General features: G+C 32.7%; 1 protein-coding gene across 2 annotated transcripts; it reads left to right on the top strand.

The window, feature by feature from the left end:
* Nucleotides 1-1,537: 1,537 nt before the first annotated feature.
* Nucleotides 1,538-24,692, top strand: LOC127728065 (uncharacterized). 2 transcript variants are annotated; one of them, XM_052235257.1, is made up of 2 exons: nucleotides 1,538-1,638; nucleotides 22,630-24,692. In XM_052235257.1, exon 2 carries the CDS (start codon nucleotides 22,635-22,637, stop codon nucleotides 24,495-24,497), a length of 1,863 nt encoding a protein of 620 aa, XP_052091217.1. In that variant the 5' UTR covers nucleotides 1,538-1,638; nucleotides 22,630-22,634; the 3' UTR covers nucleotides 24,498-24,692. The 2 variants fall into 2 exon arrangements, with proteins under 2 accessions (XP_052091217.1, XP_052091216.1); XM_052235256.1 differs by lacking the exon at nucleotides 1,538-1,638 and adding an exon at nucleotides 17,452-17,514.
* Nucleotides 24,693-26,310: the final 1,618 nt, after the last annotated feature.

Consider the following 26,310-nt stretch of genomic DNA (forward strand, 5'->3'; position numbering starts at 1 on the left):
AAATCGTTTGACGACCCCTTATTGGAGTTTTTGTCCATTAATGATGCGTGTTTGCCTTATATCTGAAAAACTTTATTAGATAGATAGAAACTTAAATAGGCAAAAATGATCAGGAAGACAAGATCTGCAAATAAGTCGAATAGTTGAAATCGTTTGACAACCCATTATTGGAGTTTTTGTCCATTAATGGTGCGTGTTTGCCTTATATCTGAAAAACTATATTAGATAAATAGAAACTTAAATAGCAAAAAGGATCAGCAAGACAAGATCTACAAATAAGCCAACATGGTTTAAATCGTCTGATGACCCCTTATTGGAGTTGTTCTTTTTAATAACGATTTTTATCATTTTTTTTGCGTTGTTGCCTACTATCTGAAAAACTATAGTAGATAGACAGAAACTTAAATAAGCAAAAATGGTCAGCAAAGATTGAGAGTATCCATTGTTGAAGATGTACATAGACCTAGGTGAGCGACACAGGCTCTTTAGAGCCTCTAGTTTTTTTTAGGTGAAGTTAAATAATATTGCAGGATTATGTGGTCTCTTTTATTTATCTGCAATCAGCATAATCTTCAAACTTTAGGTGAAAGGACATCACCTTATTCTAAGCAGGGGGAGTGAAGTTGCAGGATAATGCCAATTTCTTTTTTATTCTATTTGGAACGTAAGTCCTGTATGAATATGAAAATAAGAAGATGGACAACTCGCCACCAGAGACCAAATGACGTAGAAGTAAGAAACCACAGGTCACCTTCAGAAACGAACAGAAAACCCATACCGCATAGCAAGAAGTCCGCTTCACACAACTTGATAAATGAATAAGTCGTCGAGAAGAGGGGGTACAGTTAGTTCACATAGAAATGTCGACTTTCTGTTAAATATACTGTCAATGCAATTTCAAACTTCTTGATGATGTCAGTTACAGAAAACCGTTTTGAAACTGTCTTCAGCAAAATACTGAAGTCTATATAATATTCAAGTTATTTGTCACCCTAAGTCTAGGACTGTATGGGCGTTTGTTCACCTTTAAAAATGATATGACGAACGTGTTGTTGCATTATATTGTTTGGTGGGTGATGCTTTAAACTTTTTTTCTTAACTCTTATTTGTGATTTTTCATCTGCTGTCTTTTTTGTCTAATTATTCGTTGAAATAAATAATATAGTGCGCTACACAATATATCTTCAGCTTTAACACCTATACAATTTAGTGCTATCTTTACAATAGGAACAAAGATAGTTGAACAAAAATAGTATCGGTTGACCCTGTTGCAAATAGTTTTTATAATGAATAATATCATTCACGCATACGCTTACTTTTTATTACTAATTTTAAAGAAGTCCATTAGGCTGCTTAACACATGGAATGCTGAGATTTTGTAATTTCATATCACATTAAAAACCCAACTCAAACACATTCGAACATTAAAATATTTAAATTACACTTAGATTCATATTACAAAGATACCTTGACTTCTGTGTGACATCCAAGTATTGTGTTTAATGAATGCATGAAAGGACATGCTATATATGTCAAAAACTAACACAAAAAGATACTATCTATTACATTTATCTAGATGTAAAAGGAAGACTGCTGTTAAAATTGTTATTCTACTAAAATATTGCTGGAGCTATTGAAGTAAGTAGAGAATAACTTGTTTCATATACATTTACAATCACACTTAACAAAATATTGTAATTATAAAGTTAATGACGTACACTGCTTACAACTATATATGTATATAAATATATATATGGATAAAATCTGTTGTACAGTCGTCACTGGTTCAGACGTACTTATAATATAATTATTTCAGTGACTGCATCTTACATTAATTTGTAGGATCCTTTACAATAGATAATTCAGCTGATCTGTAACAATTCCATCTTGATGCCTTATATATCATGCACTGTGTAACGACGCTAGATAAAAACTGACGAGAAAAGGTTACACCCGGCCACCGAAAACTTTATCATTATAGAGCCTAGGTGGTCGAGTGGTCTAGCGCGTCGGGCATAGTGCAAGACGATTTGGTGCCACGATATCTCAGTAGCATGAGTTCGAATCCCTGGCCAGGGAAGAACAAAAAATTTGCTTCCGCAAATTTACAGATCTAACATTGTTGGGCTGTTGTTTAGACGAATTATATATATATATATATATATATATATATATATATAAGTCTAAAGATTTGCACAACGGTACTAATATCAAAGTACTGAAGTATGATCGGATGACATCGGATGTCTGCTAGTTCTTGTGGATGGTCACAAGCACTTGTCTAAAAAAAAATTACATCTCTATACCTGAAAGTGAGGTTAATAGATATAAGAATATGTGGTATGAGTGCCAATGAGACAACTCTCCATCCAAGTCAAAAGTTAACCATTATAGGTCACAGTACGGTCATCAACACGTACAGATATAAAAAAAATTTCTTAGACAAGTTCGTGCGTGGATGATAAATAAATGATAGGGAATTCAACCTCACCGTAATAAATATGATATTGAAGTGATACAAATCAGTATACTCTGGTTTGTTGTGAAATATTATATTAATATTTGTATATCACAGTTAAATGTATATATAATTTTCATCCATTTGTATATCATTCTATTCTACTATATTAATAATAGTGCAGTGCAAGTGCATGGTGGACACTCTTCTGTAATAATTCGATTTTTCTATTAGATTGGATTTGAGTAGGCATTCACATTTTCCCGCCAAACTTACAATCTCCCATGCAGAGTTATCGGTCCTTGAGAGAGAGCGAGGACCGATAACTCTGCTTGGGAGATTGCAAACGTTCTTGAGATATTCTTCCGCATGCGTTAACACACATTTTCTGTACGTGTGCATAGATATTAAAGATTTTTTACTTATATATATATATTTCTAACGACAAAACATTTTTATATTATTAATTTATGTTCCAAAAAAATATTTTTAGGAGTATCCATTGAAAAAAATTAATTTATAACAAGCGATAAGGAATGTTATTTTGCACTCCATAATGTCCACGTATTTATCATGTTTATAGATCGGTTACAATCCCAACACAAAAGTTACGTAATGAAAATCTAGGCGACAGCAATACACTGGAATGCCCTCACGGTCATCCGATGTAATAAGATGGTAATATACGAAGATGATGTTATAAAATCGTGTTGACAAATATTTCGGCTTAACAAATAGCCTTCGTCAGTGTCAATAAATTTAACAATACTAATTGTATGTTAAAAATAGCTCAATAATACAGGTAAGTTTTTGTCTATTGATTTAATCCCAAATCTTGAACATCATAATATAAAACATAACTCGATACTCAATAGACGTGACTGTGTATATATACACCCAAAAATGAGTGAAAATAAAACTGCTAGTATTTTTTATTGATGCCGTTTGGATGATGTACATTTGGTTCCTTTATCCAAAAGCTTTCCCGAACCTGTCGCTGGGCATCACTCTAGTGAATGTTCTGTTCAATCACTAGGATTTTCATGCGGTTAAAGTCATCAAGTTTATGACCCGACTGTCTGAAATGCTGACTAGCTGGGATTAGTGGCTTCATAGAGATATCACTCCTATGGCTAGTAATGCGTTTGTGGAAAGGCTGCTTTGACTCACCAACATATTGGAGGCCACAAACCGAACATTCTAGAATGTAAATAATGTTCATACTTTTGCAGTTCACATTGCAAAATATTCTATAGTTATTTCCGGTTTCCTTACTGTGAAAAGTTGATGTGTGATGCATCTGTAGGCAGCATTTGCAGAGTTTTTCATCACACGAACGACATTCTCCGGAAGTACTTCTCGGATCAGACACTTCAGCCCGCACCAGCAGGTTCCGCAGACTATTAGGTTGCCTAAAAGCTAAGATGGGGGGCTCGGGAAAAATCTTGGATAGTTTGGATTTCTTTTCAACTGTTTTCCAATTCTCACGAATGACACCGAAGCTGTTTTTGAGAGATGGGTGGTAAGTAAGAAAACTTGGAGTCCTTTTATTTTTATTTGTATCTTTATATTCTAACAGTTTACTCCTTGGGATAGTTTCCGCATTCTGAAAACTCTTTTTGAATAATTCTGTGTTTATAGCCCTTTTCTTCAAGCGGGATTCGAGTTGACTTAGTCGTTTTTTAGTTGTTTCTGTGTTGGAACATATTCGCTTGACTCTGAGTGCCTGACTGTATGGGATACTCTTAGTACAATGAGCAGGATGGCAACTTTTAGGGGACAGGTATTGGTGAGTATCAGTAGGCTTAGAATATAGGTCTGTGGATATAATGCCATCTGTAAGGGAGCTGGAAGTATCGAGGAAGGTGATTTTGGATTTAGATCTCTCATGAGTAAACTTGATACTTTGATGTATGTTGTTGTCATGAGTGATGAATGTATCTAAATCCTCGTCACTTTTATTCCATTTCATATCCACATCATCTATAAATCTAACCCAGGAAAGCGGTTTTTCGATTGAAGATTCAAGGAGTTGTTTTTCTAGTTTGCCCATAAATAGGTTGGCATATGATGGAGCCATTTTGGTACCCATAGCAGTTCCATTAACTTGTAGATAATGATCTCGATCAAAGGTGAAGTTGTTGTTCTTTAGTACCAGCGTGAGCATTTTGACCAGGCATTCAGTAGGTGGATATTTTACTGGTCGGAAATACCTGACTTCTTTACATGCATCAATTCCATCTCCATGTGGGATATTCGTGTAGAGGGAGGTGACGTCCATAGAGACAAGTGTCGTGTCGGAGGGAAGTGAGATGGTAAGTCTTCAACATGTTGATGAAGATGGAAGTCAACGAATTCCGAGATTTTTTCCGTCGGATGACCGTTCGCTGAAACAGTAGGTCTTCCTGGGTTATTGGCCTTATGAATTTTTGGTAAAAGATAAAATCTGCCCGGTTTTGGATTTTCTGGTTTCAAATATTCAAGAGTTTTTTCATCGATGAAACCATCGTTGTGCATTTCTTCCAAACTATCAGTTATTTCTCTGCTAAAAGATGTTGTAGGATCAGAGTCTAGTTTTCGGTAGAACCTTGCATCGCCAAGCCTCTTGAATATAGGCAGATTTATCCATTACAACCACTACACTGCCTTTGTCTGCAGGTTTAATGACGATATTGTTGTTGGATCGTAAGTTTTTCAGTGCAGTTCGTTCTTCATGGGTAAGATTGTCAAAAGGTTTTGGTTTTCGCTGGTATTTCTAATAATGTCCGACTTAAAATTGTCCATAAATGATTCCAAGGTAGCATTTTTGCTCGGTTAAGGGATCCAAGTACTTTTTTTAATAAATTTATAGTTGTTCTCGTCTTCTGAAATATCTGAGTCACTATCCGAGCTTCTGTTAATATTTTCTTTCGACGCAAACTATTCCTTAATGCAGAGACTTCTGGCAAAATTGTCAAGGTCTTCCTACAATTTAGTTTCATTGATAGAGGCAGGTAGAGGACAGAAATTTAGGCCTCTCGAGAGAAGAGATGTCAACTGGTGTTTGGAAAGATTGACCACAATATTGGAGGGTGAATTAGTCTCTTGTGGCCTACGTTTGAAGCGTCGTACTCTTTTCTTAGTTTATAAATTATTATTATTATGTACATGTTACTGTACTAAAACTAAGAATGCAACACTCTTGTTCAGTTTCAGTCCTCTCTTAATGTTTAATATACTTGTTTCCGCAAACTTTTGGTTTCGAGAGTACCTACTAGTGTTTGGTTTAGAGAATACCTGTTGTCGTTTTGTTTCTTCCAGAAACGATGTGACGAAATCAGCATTTTACGTTTATTGTACATCTTTTTGTAGATTTTTATTTCATTGCATCGTTTCTGTCTAATTAATAGATTTGTCTAAAACAGACTGCATCGGAGAAGTCATAAGGACTTACATGATTTACTTATTGGTTGTAATTAGTTGGCTTTTGAACTAGCTTTCAGTAACTGGAAGTACTCTCAGATCGGCACTTTAATCTCTGTAGTCTCTTTGTTAGTTGTTTTTTTTTTTGGTTTTGTGATTTGTGTCTATCAGATGAGTAAAACCTTTTTAAACTGATTTTTAAAGGGTGCATGTTCTTACGTGTGCTGTTACATCACTGTCCCAAGTAAGGGAAGGATTGAGCGCTATATTCTGCATGTGCCTTTTCCAAACCAGAAGCCTGTATTTCAGTGGTTGTCGTTGATTGCTTTCAATCACATTTGTTTTTCGTTAATTGTTTTGAATAAGCCATTCAAAATGTTTCTTCTTTTGAATTATTTTACATGTTGTCACATCGGGACCTTTTATAGCTAACTATACGGTATAGGTTTTGCTCATTGTTGAATGCCGTACACGGACCTATAGATGTCACATCTATGTCGTTTTGTCTCTGGTGGATATTTGTATATATCTGTATTCTCATAAAGCCAATGCATGACATCAGTACAGAGATAACAACAATAACTATTTACAATAGATACAAAACAAGGAGAGATTTACAAAAGTCACTAGCCAGGAGGACAAATAAAAGTATTAATATTTTCAGAGAATTTAACTGTATTATGTCGTTGTACAAAATAGGAGTATAAATACTCTGTACGTTTTTGATAATAAAAAAAAAGTATATTCAAATATATAGGGATATTCGTCTCCAATTTGTCGGTTATTACATTGATGGCAAACACGGTTTTCTCTTAATACGTTTTGCCACCTTCCTGTTTCAATCGGCAATTTGTTATTAGTCGTTCGAAACCGACAAAGAACAATGGCATCTTTAAAGTCCAAAATATTAAAATATTCCTCAAATTCTCAGTTTTTCTTAAAAATTTTGTTGTTAATACCTTTTGACGAATTTTGGATTAGCGAATTCCAATTCTGAAGAAACTGGTCTAACAATCTTTTCTTTATAACAGTTTTTAACCAATCTTTATTTATGAAATTTTGTGTTTCCCATATATATGAGAAACCACATTCTTGAAATATTTTTTTGACAAATAGAATCCATTTAGTCTGCATTTTATAATGAGCGTTCATATGGCGAGAAAGTTGATATAATATAAAGGAAAATTTGCTTGTTTGCCGGATATCAAATTTGCCCAAAATAGTACTGCTCGAACTTTTATATCTATGTCGACCGGATGGCGACCTAGTTCCCCGTAAACCATATAATTTGGTGTTGAGGATTTTTAGATTTAAAAGTAATTTACAGAATTTTAAATGAATCTTTTCTAATATCTCATTATTACTAAAGGCAAAAGTATGAATACAAGATGTAGGATAAAGAGGTGAATGAGACAGCAACCCAACGATATACATAATTAAATTTTTCTGGGAGGTAACATATACTAGTATATGCTTCAGCAATAGACAGGTATGTTGTAAATACATATTAAACAGAAACTTCACCTTGACCTGTACAACGTCAAAACAATAATTTTAGATACAAAAAATGTCAAAGCATTACAGAAAAAGACCAAAAAGGATGCACAGCAAATAATTTATAATCAAGGTAAGCGAAACACTCACACATATGAAAAAGAAGATGTGGTATGATTGCCAATGAGACAACTCTCCACAAGAGACCAAATGACACAGAAATTAACAACTATAGGTCACCGCACAGCCTTCAACAATGAGCAAAGCCCATACCGCACAGTCAGCTATAAAAGGCCTCGAAATGACAATGTAAAACAATTCAAACGAGAAAACTAATGGCCTATTTTATGTACAAAAAATGAACGAAAAACAAATATGTAACACATAAACAAACGACAACCACTGAATTACAGGCTCATGACTTGGGACAGGCACATACATACAGAATGTGGCGGGGTTAAACAGGTTAGCGGGATCCCAACCCCCCCCCCCCCCCCCCCCCCATAACCTGGGACAGTGGTGTAACAGTACAACATAAGAACGAACTATAAAAATCAGTTGAAAGAGGCTTAACTTATCAGATGGATAAAAATACAAATACTACAAATACAAGTGGACGTGGCCGGGTACTTGTACATCCAAACAACAAAAAGACACTAAGTACAGATCTGAGAGTACTCGCAGTTACTGACAGCTAGTTCTAAGCCACTAACAACTAATAAAAAAAATCATGCATCTAAGACTAAATGTTAATTAACAAACTATCAAAATGCTTAAAAAAAAGAATAGTAACTGTACGGGTGCTTTACAAGGACGTACATCGAAAGAGGCATGCAGAGGATACATCTTGGGTTAACTGCACACCTGTACTTATTAATTAATTAATTGATAAATTAAATTAATCTGATACATAATTTATAACTCACAAGGAAAGCAATTAAATATATGTTAAATATTGTATATTGATGGACATCAATGTATGTGGATGACTAACGGAATATGTGCAATATTTTTTGGGTGAAATCGAAAAAGCTTTGACAATCCTACAATATTGATCCTTCAGATGTAACACAATCGTATAAATGAATTTTTGTCTTGCATATACTATCGTTGGGATTTCAAATTTGTTGATCTGAATAAAGACTGCAAAACTTGTACCAAGTTTGCCTAGTTTTGAGAATTCCCCTTTAAAATTAAGATACGTTTATCTGCAACAGACTTACAGGGAAATATATTTTACCACAAAATGTCGTTCATATTAAACTGAAATATGTTGCCAAGAGTCGTCAACGTATATTTGTTCAGCCTAACAGAATCTCTTCACGAAATATTTTTATAAACAATGCTCTAATATCTGTTCTCGATGAAAGCACACTCGTTCTCGCTCCTTTTGGGGTTCATTTAGTTCCCTCGGTTATTTGTGTTTACCATGATTTATATCTTCTATAATGGGGTTATGATATTCGAAAATCGGTAAACTACTGTTGCCTCATATTTATACCCTTTTTCCTTTAGGAACAACTACTGTAATTTATGGATTATTTATCTTCCATGGGAAATGATAATCCAGAATATGTGTTCCATTCGGAACTTATATTATAATAAAACTTCTATTCCATGACAAAGTCTTCTTCTTTCTGCTACCAAAATTAAATAATAAAAGCCATATTCTGTCAAATATGTCTATTGTTCCATTTTTCTACGTTAAATTGACACTACAAATGACATTTCTGCGATACATACAGAACAGACAAGATCTTCCTGTTACTTATCTTTAAATCTAGATTGAAGATTAAATTTACTTTTACAATTGCAAAAATAATTCCTCTTATTATACCGTCTTCTCCTTTGCGTGATAGAGAGTTTTAGACTTGATTTAAATGAAGGTATACCACGCAAATTAACAGTGTAGTATAAGTTCAAATACAAAACGTTGTTATTTTAAAATTTTAGGGTTCCTAAAATCATATATTGAAATATAGGGTGTTTCCTGGTATTATTTCATGGTTTTTGTCTCATTGATGAACATCATTTAATTCAGACCAACTGTTACAGTAGTATACTATATGAACACTTGAATACTCTATTTCTAGTTCTCTAAATAAGCAAAAATTAATTCCCTGAAATGTTCATAATAAATCTTACAAGTTAGTTGATGCATAAAACATTATTCCTGTCATTTATTCTAATGTTGTATTCATTTTAGTTCAGTAAAATATGAATTCTATAGAGTGTGGCGATTTTTTTTAATTCATGATTCAAGCATGCAGTTTTATTATTTTGTAAACTTATTGTATATTTGTTAGTATTGTGTGTTCTGGTTATATATGTTTCGTTCGTTTGCAATATTTTCATTTATATGCCTGCATTAGTTTGGAATTCGTTACCACTATTTTGACTAAATTACATTAACATGGAATTAATATTATTTTTGTCGAATAAACTTGTATGTTGGAGGGTATTTTTTTAAGCCTTCGTATAGGTTTGAATAATCAAATAATATTGTCAGTTACTGTAATCCAACCTTCTTACGTTGTCCATTCAACATAAAAACCGGAATTCCTTCTTAATTTTATAACAATACTCAAAACAGAATGGACATTTTCCAACAGTTGATTAAACTTTTTCTAAACTGAAATGTTTAAAATACGCAATGATTAACTTTCATTAGCACTTAAACTTTTGCAAATTATACGCAAAATATATAACATAATGCTTCTTTCATAATTAACTGTAAAAAGAAAATCTCTTGAAGAGCTACCATTGAAAATCCTTTAGACAAAATATTTTGATTGCTCTGAAAGACGGAATCGCGACAAACATAAGTGAATAAACTCATCATAGCTACTAGACTTAAAGTTGTGTACGCCAGACGCGCACTTCGTCTACACAAGACTTATCAGTGATGTTCGAATCAAAAGAGTAAAAAGGCCAAATAAAGTTCGAAGTTGAAGAGCATTGAGGAATCCAAAATTCCGAAAGGTTTTTACCAAATACAGCTAAGATAATATATATTCCTTGGGTAGAAAATCTTAGTATTTAAAAATGAATCAAAGTTTTGTAAACATTTAATTCATAATTATGACCATGACAATGCTAATTCGTGTGCTGACTACTGGGTTGTTTTAAGTAGTGAGACTTAGTTACTTGATTCAGTGACCAAGTATAAAAAAAAATGCCTACCCATGTTCAAATGAGAAAATAGAGGGTGGCATGAAAAAATCATTTTATAAACGTAATTTTGTTTAGTCTTCCCAATGTCTCAATTAGTTGTGTATCAGTACAGAAAGTTTGCAGTCGTTTAAATTTACAGTCCACCGATTCACGTGGTGTATACTTTGATATAGAATTAAGTGCTGCTTTACAAATTAGTCTATAAATATCAATCATAAAATGTTCGATCTAGAGCGTATTTAGTACTTATTATGAACTGTGAATGATTGATACACAGTATTAAAAAAGAGAGGCGAAAGATACCAAAGAGACATTCAAAATAATAAAACATGAATTCTGTTTGACCTTTCTATCTTAAAGGAAAATAATTCATTTTAGTACTTAAAATAATTTGAAATGTGACAAGAGAACTGAAGCAAAAAGTAAAACATGTCCTTTGCATTATGATACCTTATTTCTTGAAGTGTAAGCAAGGAAAATATACAAGTTATAAGAATTCATGATCAAGTAATGTTGTCGGTTCAATGATATAGAGTTTGACTCTTTTTGTCGTCTTATTATTGGTAGGATTGATTTCATAGGGTTCTAGCTATGTTTCTCTTTTGCACTATGATTCATTTCTTTGTAAATCCTTTCATTTCGCCAAATTACATCAATAGTAACATCAAAAAGTAAGATGCTAAAAAAACGATGCTCACCAAAACCCAGACGAACAAAGTTAACAGTGAACCATGCAACAACGAACTTACGCTCTTAATTGTCCCGAATGAATAACTGAGATGATTCGAAAATCGTGCAGCAATGAAGGATAAGGAATGCAATTAAAACGATTGGAATGCAGGGCCCCTACTTTTTTTTTTAACTCAAACAAACCTTACACGAAGAAATGCAGGATGTGTATTTATCATTATTGAAAGCCAAAAGGTTCAAAATTTCAACATTACAATTAGTACTTGTTGGAATTTGACCTGTCGGCTTTCCATAATTCTTGGTCATATTCAGAAACATGTGTAGTGAAATCGGTATCATACCACTTTGTGGGTGCTGCTGCTGCTGGTAAAATGTTTCTAGAGGCTACCAAGAAATAAGTTTTGACTGTAAATTTTCATTACACATTTGATCAAACTGTACTTATAAACTAATATTTCAACGCCCTTAGAGAAAGCTTAAGACCTTAAAAGTTTTTTTCTCTGTTTCAGTCTTTTAGTTACGATATTCCTATTTGGTTTCAACAACTTTTGGGTTCCTGCGCACCTAATAATGGTTATCTGAATACATGTCGTTCATGTCAGCTCTTAAATGTTATTTATATGTGGACTATTATGCAACTGGTATTAATATAATTTCGTAAAACATCTTTGTACGTGCCAAATTTCCATAAGTTTTGTTAATATAAAATGTATAACGAATTTAAATGCATGAATTATTTTTTTTATTTGCCTGTGACATAATGCGTTTCTTATTTCTTATGTTCATTTAAAATCTAAAGATCTTATCATCGTGTTATAATGATGTATTCGACATAAAACTTCAAGGACGAAAATTACTTTATACCAGAATTAAGTATTAGATATAACACTTTTAAAATTCAGTTGTTGTTGAATATGGCCTTGTTTATGAGATGAGTATAATGCTTTTGTAAGTTATAATCCAAACCTTTATTTGATTTTATGACAAATTCATGTGACTGTGAACAAAGATAGCATTTCACACACAGCTTTTATTAGTACTATTATTAATTCTGCTAACAAGTTTGAGAGTTGTACTTCAAATCTTTCTTTTTTGGTTTAATAGACTTACTGATAAAGGTTATAATTATACTGGTGTTGTTCAACATGGCGCTTGGTACTTTTTGGGATGAACACCAGTTCGCTTATTAGTAAAGTAGTTTGAAATAAGACGAAACTGTTTTTTTAGGTTTTTATGGACTCAAATTATGTAGTTTGTTCTGCACATTCGCGTCTCTTGGATTGTTTATGACTTTTCTGCATCAAATCTTCTATGAAGTACAGGAACAGATATAAGATGTATGACGACGTGATTTCATATCAGCAGGTTGAATAGTCCGAGTTTGCTTTAGCAAATATGAACATTTTTTTATACAGTGTAATATTGTCTATAATCATTTTATATGTACTCGTGTTTTTGTTATCTACAATACTGTTATTTGAGAGTTATTTTTTCCCTGTATTAGTCGTTATTTTAATTTCTTTTGTGTACCTTGTTAGTCCATTTATCAAGATTAAATGGGAAAGGCTAAGATCTATATATCAGTTTAACCCAACCCCGTGTTAATGTGCCTATCCTAAATCAGGAACCTTGTTAGTCGTTGTCTTTTGCCATATATTACAGTTATTTTTTTGCCATTTCGATGAGTCTGGCTTTGAGGGCAGATCGAGTCTGTTGAACTTATTCGCTATTTTACTAGACTCGGGCCGAGTTAGAGCTTGAATATTCCATAGACACATATAAATTGTTAAGGATCTTCTGTTGAAATCGATATGTCTTTAAGTTTTTTTTTTGCTGTTGGGCTGCTGTCGCATTGACGTACGCCCCACATCTGCTTATATTCACTTTTAAGCTTGTATTTAGAACAGATCTACGATTTTGTCATTACTAAGAATAATACAAAGTTTGATGCTTACACTCGTCTCATTATTACAAGAATCTATTTTTTTTATCGGGCCTTCTTGTTATATTGAAAGAAGCCGATACGATACCAAGGGAACAATCAAAAATCATATGTCGAAGAAAAAACAAAACAACACCATTACCAAAGAAAAACGATTTTAACGATGAAACAACAGTCCACAAAATACCCACTAGATAAAAAGCTAAAGATTAAGCAACACGAGTCTCAGCAAAAATAAGGGGATGTACTATATGATGTTCCGAAAGGGTAAGCAGTTACTCATGGCGCATATAAAACTTTTCTTATAAGTCGCATTCAATCTAATTAAAATATAGATCTCTGGTTTCGTTATCCTCATATACGAGCACGCGAGTTAAGATAGATCTTAATTTTATTCAGATTGAAGTCTCATTCGGTGCTGTCATAATCGAGGACAAGAAGACAGGATTCTGGCTACGACAAGTGGAACATATCAGTCGTCATCTGTGACACTGAAATTTCATAATGGACATTGGTCAAATAAATCATGATAACGTTCGTAAAACTTTCGAATATATGACTTCAACTTTACCTTTAAGAACCCTTGGTAGCTCCTTTGCATGAAAACCCTCCTTCAAAGAAAATCTTTATATGAAATGCAAGCCATGTAATATCGTATCAACTGTGAGATGTATATACGCCATACGCAGGCGCTGCTAGAATGTTGCTACACAGAAATGGAAGTATCACAATGAGAAAATTTAAATCATCTGTTTTGTCGTGAAATTAAGTTCTCAATCGACGCTCATTGTCAGTTTATAAATGTAAGCGAAGATAAAAAGCAGACTCAGTTCTGTATCTGTGGTATCTTTGGCATTTGTGATTTAAATCAAAATATTGTATTTGTGTTATTTGTTCAGCTAGTTATCTTACTGTTTCGTTGCAGACACATTTTGATCGTTATTTTATATATCTTAACATTACTTCTGCACATGTATCTTGAATTTATATTTTATGTACATTACTGTCTTGTAACACATCTATGACTGCACGATCTCTCCAAGACAACTGTACAACAATGCATTGGAAATTGAACGAATGACTTGACCTAACTTTTAATTTCGTGATTATAGCAGACAATTGAATTATAAGAATGCCTCTTTTTGTAATTTTATAGGGTTGTAAAAGAGTTGATCAAGTGCACATATTTAGTATAAAGCGCGAGAATGGGCTTTAGTCTTCGTTTTCACACATTAATACAATTACAAAAAGAAACATTCAATTCGTTAATTATAACAATGAGGGTTAATATCCTTCAAAACTTATATATACAAGAAAAACTGTAAAAAAAATAAGGCACAAATTCTTATTAAAATTAATCTGAGAGAGTTATTAGCGACTACCAAAGATCTGCTGTCAAAACATCTTGAATTAAACATTCTTGAAACAATAAAAGAAGTTCTTATATAAAACTAAATATATCCCATGACATGGTTGATTTATTGATTGTTGTTTGCTGAAGTTCGGTGGCATATACTTGTTGCCCATTCAGGACGGGAACTATTTAACAGTAATTTCATTAATTTTCTAAGTTTTTAAAAATGAGTGAAAAATCTGACTGCCACTGGAAAAAGAGGATACGTTGGATAGGATAGAAATGTTGCCTTGTAACACGCCACACTAGGATCATACAAGAGTTGTGGCAGTGCTTCTTTTATACTTCTACAACATAAAGCATTGGTTTTAATGTCGCCCATTCTAACTGGATGTGTCTGCGTGTGTATTAATCTCGCACAGTATCACTACAAACCAGTAAAAGTCTGAAATGGCCTATATCTGTACTCGACTGTACTGATTTTTACTCGACCAGTCTGAATTGGTCTGAAATTTACTTGATAATACTCGACTGTAGTCTGAACCATACTTAACAGTCTGAACTTGTACTCGACCCTTACTCGACCAGTACTTAACCATTTTATACGCGTCTGAACCATGCTCGACCTAGTCTGAACCATGCTCGACCTAGTCTGAACCATACTCGACCTAGTCTGAACCATACTCGACCAAGTCTTAACCAACCTAGACCTATTTTTTGTATCTATCTATTGTATTTCATCAATTTAGGAACTGTTTTTAACAACAGCTATTTCCCCTGGATAGAAATTTGAACAACAATTTGAAATTAAAAATGTATTCAATATAGCATTGAAACCAAAATTTCACAATAAACATAATATAACTTCATCACCATATTCATCAACACTTATCTTATATACATACATATATATCACCTTTAAAATAAAAATAAAACAAGCTGATCAAATAATCTCAAAACTGAATTGTGACTAATATTTTCAATGTTATTCAAATTTTTTTGAATGTTTCAGATATATTTTATGCTTACTGGACAATTTTCACCATTAACTTAAGCCTCGTATAGATTTATGGTGTCACTTGAGTTTAGTTAATAACGCAGTGAACATTTTTTTTGTTGAAATATATATAAAATAGCATATAAAGCAACTTAATCAATTTAAAAAATGACACCTTTGTTTTGTTAAACCAAGAATTTAATATAATCATGATAATAGAACTTCCGTAGTAATCCTGTGATAAACTTTTAAAAAAGGTAATGTGTTCCAAAGTTACAGTTAAAATTTATTTCAATTAAATTTAAATAATTTTTGTCAAAATTAAAGACATGGCATACAAGAAGCACTTTAATAAGGTTCAATTACCTCAGTACATGTGTGTTTTACAGGTAAAAAGAAAGCCCTATTTTTCTTAAACCCGTGTATTACTTATCTAGTGAATTCAAAAGGCCTTGCGATTTAAGTTTCACAGGATGTTGCAATTTTGAATGAATGTTATTTAGAATTTAATACTCTCTGACCAGGTGTGATCTTTTTCATGAGTTTGCCCCAAGCAGGAGGTATTACTTTATACTTCACCGCTAATCAGAAGAACAATTTTATTAATTTCTTTAATTTTTATCCCTTTTTGATTTATATTGTATATAATATATCCCAAATTATAGTAATAGATATATTTCTAAAATAAGGTTAAACAATTTCGGTGATTTTGTTGGCTGTTGTTACCTCATTAAAAAGATAATTATATAACTATTGTACATTTTTTGTATGTAACCATGAAACCTGTGTAGTTTTTAGTTAGGAATTTAGGAAAATTAATTTTAAAAAAACACATGCCAAACAAGTAGCACCTTAATAAGGTTTAATTACCCTCAGTATAGGTGTGGTTTTTAGGTAAAAGTAAATATTTTTTTAACAAAACTCTAAAACTATAAAATTAATATAATTAAATTATTATATAAGATAATTTGATTTAACTATCTCTATTCGATAAATCTGAGAATCATGTAAGAATGTAAAAATCTGTTTTTATAATATATCTTTATTTTATTGTGGCTGTTGTCATGTCAGTTAAAAAGAAATTTATTTTAAGAGTTAAAATTTAGAAAAAGTAGATGTTATTTGGTATGGTTCAGACTGGTCGAGTATTGTTCAGACCTTTGTTCGAGTATGGTTTAGACTGAAAAAAATAGGTCGGGTACAGGTCGAGAATGGGTTAAGACTGTTTCAGACTGGTCGAGTAATAGTTCAGACTATTTTCAATGGCAAAGATAAGGGTCAAGTACAAATCAGTACAGTCGAGTATGGTTAAGACTGGGGTCGAGTAATGTCGAGTAAAATTCAGACCAATTCAGACTGGTCGAGTAAAAATCAGTACAGTCGAGTACAGATATATGCCATTTCAGACTTTTACTGGTTTGTAGTGTATGGGTTTAAAGGTTCAAACAGGAGAAAACGACCAAGTTAAACTATAGGTCCTCAATTATATGTGATAGGGTGTACATACTTTGTTAGTAACCAACCCCCTTCCCACCATTGCTTTGTGTCGCGACCATTGACATAACAAAGAAACAAGGAAGAATGTACGATTAAAATCAGTTCAAACCTCTATGATCGACAAGCAAATTATAATTGGTACAAAAAAGTTATACAATATATTATGTTCCAGATTATAATAAAGATAATTAAAAAAATATAAACATTTTAGTAGCAATGAGCAATTATAGAAAGAGTCACATAATTTTGTTCGCATGCATATTTGTTATTTTTTATAAGCATGATAAGGTGGGCCTGAAATCAAATGTGTTTTTTTAGTACAAAAATGTAACACAATACTTGAACGATTTTCTTTTAATTCTAAAAATACATCGAACAAATACTTTACATGGAAAAGTTTGTTTTTTTGTTTCTTCATCCATCCATATCTTCATATCGCCAACACATACTGTTGAGAAAGTACTTCCTGTAATATAATACCTAAATATCACTGTGTTCAGATCGACGTAAGTATATGTTTTAAATAGTTTGATAATTAATAATTTAATAATGTCCTTCATAATAAACAAAACCAAAATATTTGAATATATTTACTTCTATTTTAGATAAAATAAATGTCAGTCTATTATACTATTCGATATTTTACATTTAAAATTATTTCCTAATCCATTGTTACTTTTGTACAACACAGCTCACTGCGATTTGCTGTATAGAATAATAAGACATTATTTTTGTAAATGTTCTAGCATGTATTGTATTAAAGAAACTGGTAGTTATACGTTGCATGATGCGAAACATCTTATCCCTTTTTTAGTATCGTAACCATGATCTGAAACATATATATATGCTGAAACGAGTTGACTGGTACATGGCAATGTCCACCTACATAAACAAACTGAATTTTAAGAAAAATACGATTTCAAAAGGATAAAAAAAGACAAAAATCACTTTTTACGCATCTTGTTTTGATATTTTCAAATGAAAAATCGGTCTTTTTATTTGAACTACACAAAGGTTCTATAAAATAACAAGAATATACCATCATGTTTCTCATAACAGGTGACAAATTCACTATAAAGCTTTTTAATCAGTTGCTAACCATGAAAGTGAGGTCAAAGAAAATGGACATACGACTGACGAAAACTCCTTTTCGTAAGGCATCTAGTTACACAAAATGAAGCATCGATGTATTCTACTTTTTGAAATATAAAGCTTTTTGCAAATAGTTAACGCCACCGCCACCGGATAAGCATATATCCATGTCTCGATTTATGCAACTTTCGTGGCAGGCCAGACAAAAATACATATCAAGTTGTGTTTCGCGAGTTTTTTATGCAGGTTATCCATAATCTGTGATTCCTTATAGTAAATGAAGAAATCTGCAATGAAAGGCGCAATCTGTCCCCATTTGAATACCAATCACTTGGCGGTATATATGATATCTAAAACGAACATAAAGGTTTGTGGTGGATAGTTGTCTCGTTGTCTCGTTGTCATCTTTTCTTATTTTTTCACATATATCTGCCAGCAAATTTAAGTTAATTTTAAATTTGTCACTATTACATGTGAGTCCAATTAGTGTTTTATTTGTGTAATTTTTGTTACCGAAATAGGAATTGTAACGACTGCACCAGATATAATTTCCTTCCATTTTATCGAATGACTATTTTATCAAATAGTAAACTTTCTGTTTGATAAGGTTATGTAGGAGTGTAGTATGCAGAATAGAGAAATAATAACTCTGAACGAAGACAAAGGAGCGAAACTCTAGAAATTATTACTAACACCACTATTACCATAAGATTTATCACACTATTTGACAATGTGTTCCTTAACGACTGTAAGTGAACAAGTCAAAACTTCAAAGACATATGTAGTTGAACATTTCCTACATGCATAATCTATAGTGTAATTTCGAAAGTCAACATATAGCAGGAACCGTGTGGCATTCATAATCAACCTTACGTTTATTCGTTGTTCAAGCGTGTTCATCTATGAGATGCATTTTCTTTTAACATGTAAAGCTTTGGTTAATGTTAGAAATCCCTATCTTAGCAAAATATTTAGTAAAAATAAAAATATTTCAAAACTTGATAACAAATCTCTGTTTATTTGGTTAATAGGAAATGAAGGTACAAATATTTTGATAATACTTTGTCAATTATTAGAGGTTTTAAATAAAAACAGGAATACAATACTAAATTAGATTACTTTATATAGAGTTATAGATATATATGATCATATATGCATTTACAGTAGTTTCTATTTACATTTAATTAAGGTCTTTCCACTCCGTTAGGAAAGACCTTATTGTTTTTCTTATGTTTTTTTTTCTTTTTTTTCCTTTTTTTCTTCCAACATTTTTTTGACATGCCCTCCCCACGTTTCTATTGGTGTTATCAAGACCAAATATGGACCATCGATAGACCTTATCATGAAGTATTACTAGATGACCCTGTTAAAGATTTCATCATCCCCTTTAGAAGTTATCTCCCTTTTATTGGTTTTTTTCGACATGGCCCCCTCTCGTTGTTTTGAAAGATATCATGACCTCATTTGTACAAAAGGTAGATCTCATCATGATGTATTACCATATGAGGCTGCGTAGGATTGCATCATACCCTCTGAGAGTTATGTCCCCTTAAAGTAATTTCTTTTATTTGCATTTTTCTTAAAAAGTATTAGAGATAAAATCGAATTGAAAATTACAGCATCTACAAGACCAGATGACAATGTTAATAAACATAAACTATTTGTTTGTTATTAACCCTTATAAGGAGTTATTTCCCTTTAAAAATTGTACTTAATTTTTGAAAAATTCTATTTCGAGAACCGGAAGTTGTAGAGACTTGGGACCTTCACCAATAATCTTTAATTCATGTGACCGTCAATTTGCACCCAAGGTCAAAGGTCACTGAGTGCAAAAATAATTTACGCTGCAATTTCAAGCTTACATATTAAGAAAACGATAAGAGTTTGCTGCATACATACTGTGTAAAAAATGTTCCTCTTGACGAGCTCTACATTTTATACATTAAGCTCAAAACTGTCCTACCGTCTGTTCAAACGTTGCAACGAGATAATTCTTAAAAGTATAGTATTGTGTGTATATCTTTTTAAAGGTAACAGATATCAACCTACTATAAATTGCAAAAATGATCAGTATTTTAAGACCTTCAATTTGAGGTCAATGTTAGGTCATGATGAAATTTTACCTTGACCTTCAAAGTGTACTATGACCTTGACCTTGTGATATTTGAAAGGTCAAGTTGTTTTGAGTTGAATGGTGGTAGTCCCATGTCTCTACGACTTTCGGTTCTGAAGTTTGGTATTGCATCATATATTTGATGATTCATTGTGACCTTGATGAACTTTGGAATAGTCCCAAATTTTTTTCTGCAATGTTGCCCTTTAGCTGCAGCTCATTTATCATTTAACAGTTTTGAGATATCTATTGTCGTTTTAGAGATAATGCAGTTTGAAATTTACCGAGCGGAGGCATGTATTTCTGACACCTTTCGACCTGAAATTTTCAGAGATTGAAGAGTCTAACATAGTTATTTGTTTGACTAATTACCAAAAACTTTCAATAAAAAACTAAAAATAAAAATCAATTTGAAATTTTCATCTTTTACATTGACTTTGTAAGTTTCATAAGTTCTATTTATATAATTGATATTGCATCATTTTTGGCTCTTTGCCAAATGCGGTCATTATGTATATCAAATTGAACGTCTAAATGAGCTCTTCTCAAAATGAAAATTTCAAACCCCTTTTTCATCCTAGTGGGAAGGGTGAGGTCATTTAGTGCAAAAAACTAAAACTTCTCAAATGGTTAGGTTGTCGCATATCAAATGAAAGTCCATAAAGCGTACACTTCAAATATCAAATTGACGTCCCCAAAAAATGAGTTGGGTAAGGTCATTGAGTGCAAAACATAAATGTTCTTTTAAAATAAGGTTGTTGTATATCAAATGAAAGGTCATAACGTGTACATTTCATTAATAATTGGTATGCTGTGAGGTGTACTGTCCAATAAAGGGTCCAGAATAACAAACAATGGGTCATATTATATATTTTTATTATTACAAATTACTTATTTCAGTTACTTTGATATTATATATTAATCAATGAAATCAGAATTAATCACTGATGTTATGTACTTTGTTTAACCTATTTTTAATTTTTACTTTTATATTATGTTTGAAATTATATTGTAGTTATTCTGCTCATTTTGGGCGCCGTGATTGGCACATAAAATATTTGTTGTTGTTGTTTGTTGTTCTATGACCTGTTCTCCGATAAGGGAGTTCGCTCATATCCGATTTGTGAGAATTAAGAATTTTAGTAGTACTTACGTAAAACGACGACAAATGGTAGCTTTGACAGCAGTTACAAACACAAAACACTTTCAGACAGTATATAATTTGCCTTTAAGATAGCGTTTTGTAGAACGGTTTTGTATAAAGGTCCTTGCGGTTTAAAACGATTATCAACGAGATTTATGCATTTTTAAGAAATATTCCAATGATTTTATATTATCAGTTTTCTCTCGTCTGCACCAAGATTTTTTGGCATGAAAGAGAGACGCTGATGCCTATTCGACATTTCAACCAGTTAAAGTTAAAGTTTACGGTATTTCGGTCCCTTCTGGATCAAAGCCTCTCGGTCTTGGAAAATTCTATGGTTTCCTTTAACAAAATGACCAAAAGGATCCAATGTATTAATACATGCCATGTTGTTAACATTTATATCATGGGAATATGCAGTTTAGAATATGGAGTTTATTTATCAGGAAAGTTTCTTAACTTTAAAAATCGTCTTTTTTGTTAGTTCATTTCCCTTGTGTACATTTTCCAATGGTTGAACTTTAATAAATGTTATTTTATGATAAATTAAGACTTTTTATTTGGCCTTTTAACATTTTTTGATTCGAGCGTCACTGATGAGTCTTATGAAGACGAAACGCGCGTCAGGCGCAAATACAAAATTTCAATCCTGGTATCTATGATGAGTTTATTTACCTATTTATGCCTTCAAAAGAGGTTCATTTAAGAGTCGATGTGTCATTATCATCTCATAACCCTGCCTCCAGATTTTTTCATCTTTTTAATAGAGCTTGAACAACTAGCTTGTTCTTCTTAAATTACTGATCTAAAGCGATACGGTAGTATAATTATTTCAGAATAGATAAACACAAAAAGGGCCTGTGACGGTGTATTTAATGATACTTCCTGGATATCTTAATGATGATGTTTTTTATAACCATTAACTGAACGATTTTCAGCACAGAAAGTAGGTGTCTTGTAGCATAACACGGATGTGATTTGGATTTTAAATACATTTGTACTAGTAGTGTGCTTTTGTTCATATTTAGATTTTTATTTTGCTATTTTTAAAAGATTCATTTATTAACAGGGCGTAATCAGATGTATGGTGCTTAACGAGTTTTACTACAATTTTCTTGAATGCCAAAAATTAATAAATATCATTCATGCTGATCAGTGGTATAAAAGTAAAAAACCGGAATATTACTAAATATAAAACAGGAACACTGTATATAATAAAGGTAGTTTTTATTTAATCCTTGTAAAATAGATTATTGAAACTTCTTATTACAGATGCGATGTCTTCTACTGGTGTTACATGTGACATTCATGCGTCCACTGAAGCTCTACAGTGGTGCTCTCAGTGTGAACAGGCCCTTTGTGATGACTGCGTACATTACCACAGTCAGGCTAAAGCGTCAAGGAATCATAAAGCAATCCCTGTGTCTGACTTTCGAAAGCTACCAGCGTTTGTCAGATCTCTCAAAAAGACGTGCAATAAGCATGGCGAAAAAACAGATTTCTTCTGCTTAATCCATGAGAATCTATGCTGTCCTTATTGCATTCAAACAATGCATAAGCAATGTGATGGAATAGAAAATTTACAGACACTTACAAAGAATGTTAAAAGTTCTGCTTTCGTGGAAGATCTCGAGACTAATGTTCAAGATATAAAAACTAGTATCGAGGAAATATTAAAAGATCGTACACAAAATATTTTAAACATAGATAAACAAAAAGACAGTTTGTTAAAACAAATTGCCAGAACAAAAAGTGATATCATAAACTATCTGAACATATTGGAAAAGCAGTTAGTTTGCGATTTAACGAAAGTGATTAACAAGGAAAAGTCTCGCTTAGGCAAACTAGTCACCGATCTACAGGAAAGGAATTCTAAAATACATCAAATATATGAGGACCTTAGAAGCATTAAACAGTTTGCAGCTGATATAGATGTTTTCCTTGCAATCAAGGAATTAAACCAAACAGTTCAAACGGAAGAATCCTTTATGTTTGATTTACAAACAGATACAAGTCTTTTCCAAACTGAAATTTTACTTCAGAAATCTGAAGACATAGAAACTTTAGAAAACAATATTAAGACGTTTGGAAAAATCCTAATCATGTCAAAACCACCAAAGAAAAATCTCATGAAAAAGAAAAAACCGCAAGCACAACTTTTTATTTCAAAAGGACACGATGCTTTAACAGAAATTGGACAGAAAACAGATGATGAGAAAATCGTTCAAGGGATTATAGAAGACAGGAACGTGGAAGCCTCTGATAGCGTTAATGTAAACACAACAGAGCAAGAGAAAGAGGACACATTTGATTCGGGACAAGATTCTAATATTGAAATCAGTGTTCCTCGCGGTGAATCATTAAATAACGAATGTATGCCTCGTATTCATCTGAAATGTAACACTTTTCTTGAAATTCAAGAAAGAGGTAAGCAGTTGAACGCATGTAAAATATTACCCGAAGATAAGTTATTATTTCTTCTTAGCAAAAAATTAATCGTCTATGGAACTAATCCAAAGAAAATTCAATATGTTGATTTGACAAGTAAGACCACTGATTTAACGTACATCGGTGGCAATGTTGTGGCAATTACGCTATACCCTGAAAATCAAATATGTCTTGTAGACATTTCTGAAGGCCGAGAAATAGAAAGAATTAAAACCGCTGGACAATGTTTTGGAATTGACCACGCAGATGGTCAGATATACACAAGTTTGCCACATAATAAATGCATTCAAGTTGTAGACTATAAGAGGAATGTCAGTACAGAATGCACACTTGAGACAGTGCATAGTGCTTTTTACATCGTTTTCTCCGAAGGAAGACTTTTTTGTTCAAATCACATGACAAATGTTGTATTCTGTATGCTAACTTCTGGAAGTACATTATGGGAATATCGTAGTGACATATTGTTTGAACCATTTTGTATGTCTTTGGATTCAAAAGGTGACTTATTCGTTGCCTGTAGAAAGAATAGGTCGGTTATCGTCATCTCAGCTGATGGATCCAAGAGCACAGTTTGCTTAAAGAGTATATCAAGATTAAAAGCTCCGAGAGCACTCAACTGGTGTCCAACAACTGATAAGTTTATTGTATGCGATGAGCGTTCTGGAAGAGCTGTTGTTTACACGTATAAATAAATACATGTTTATCCATATTTCACCCCCAAGAAAAACAAAGATTAAAACTTACTTTGGTGGACAAAGCCATATTCTTATTGATGTGTTTGTTTATCTTGGTTATGCCGCGTACATATAAGTGTTCAGAGAAGTTCTCGAACGTATCTGTTATATATATATACAGTATATATAAATTGATAAACCATGTGGTTCAAACTGCTTGTTTGAATAGGAAATAGCATATTTTTGCTCTTATATTAAACAGTTAAAATCTTTCTAACCAAAGGAATGTTGAATAATTTCAGAGAGCACTGATACTGTGTATCTTTAATGTCTAAATGTGTATCATTTCTATTGGTGATGTTTTTTTTCGGTTTTTAAGTTCTATCAGAGTCCTCTTTTTATTTTATGGATTTGTTGAATCTGTCTTATATCCAGACGATCATCTGCTGGCGTTATGTTACCTTCTGGTTCAAATTTAATGTTTGAGATCAATGCAGCTTTCCTCGTCCTGTTGTATATTATTACCGTTTTGTTACTAATTCATTGGAATAACATTTGATTGGAACCAATCACGTGACGTCTGTCTCCTCTGTCGGAAATTTCCTTTTCATTTCAATCTATTTTTACTTTACTTATTAATCGGCTCAAAAGTTTCTTCTTTTGTCTTTAACATCCGTTCATTTTTTCGGATTCGAGTGGTACTCGGTTGTTTCTGCTGAGCGATGACTGTCAATACAACCAATATAAATAAGAAGATGTGGTATGAGTGCCAATGAGACAACTCTCCATCCAAGTCACAATGTATAAAAAGTTAACAATTATAGGTCAAGGTACGGCCTTCAACACGGAGCCTTGGCTCACACCGAACAGCAAACTATAAAGAGCCCCAAAAATGACTAGTGTAAAACAATTCAAACAGGAAAACCAACGGTTTAATCTATATAAAAAACGAGAAACGAGAAACACCTATGAACCACACCAACAAACGACAACCACTGAAATACAGGCTGATGTTTTCAGATCCATGTATGGTTCTTTTGAAGAAAAAACGAGTTAACATCAATTATTTTCGGCTAACACACACCATTTGAAAATTACTCAAGTTAAATCCTGCGTTTGTAACATACCAGTATTAAAGAAAGCAAAATCTGTTACGACTTTGAAAAGCACTGAAAACCAAAAATTCCAAAAAGGTTGTGCCATGTTTGGCTAATTACATCTATGGTGGGTTTTTCGAATCCTAGTGTCATCTAATGAGCAACAAATTAACCAAAAATGACCGAATCAATGTTATTGCGATGTGCTGACTTCAATGTACTGACACTTCTAATTTAAGGTGGTGACATCCTCGGTAGCGAAACGTGATAACAATGGCATAATCTGGACATTTCATTGAATAAATGTCAGATGTGATGTCAATGAGATCATATTTGCATATTCGACCTAATCTTTATTAAAAAAGAAAAAAATATCTTTTTGGGTAGGGCAGTGGTTCATGTTCATATCATAATGCTAATGATGTGACCATTTTTGTATGTTTTGTATTTAATGAAAGATGTTTGAAGGCTAAGGTTCCTTTACCTCAGGAAAAATTAACCGTAGATGTATTTTACTATTCTTTTAAGTTCCTTGCTTTGAGCGTTCTTGATGATTGTAAATTCGGAAAAGCGCCTCGGATGCAACTAATTTATAAAGCGTTATTTTCAATAAGAAATGAGTGTTATAGGATGCTGTTATGAAGTCTCCAAAACAGTTCCCGTAAGTATAAACCCCCTAGGACTCTTCAAGGTCAAGGCCATAATTGACCATTAACCTTTTAATCTTTAAGTAG

This window comes from Mytilus californianus, unplaced genomic scaffold (genome assembly GCF_021869535.1).
Source record: "Mytilus californianus isolate M0D057914Y unplaced genomic scaffold, xbMytCali1.0.p SCAF_2, whole genome shotgun sequence".
NCBI lineage: Eukaryota > Metazoa > Mollusca > Bivalvia > Mytilida > Mytilidae > Mytilus > Mytilus californianus.

Excerpts from the sequence above, each read along its gene's own strand:
- LOC127728065 (XM_052235257.1), top strand. The coding sequence starts at position 22,635 with ATGTCTTCTACTGGTGTTACATGTGACATTCATGCGTCCACTGAAGCT.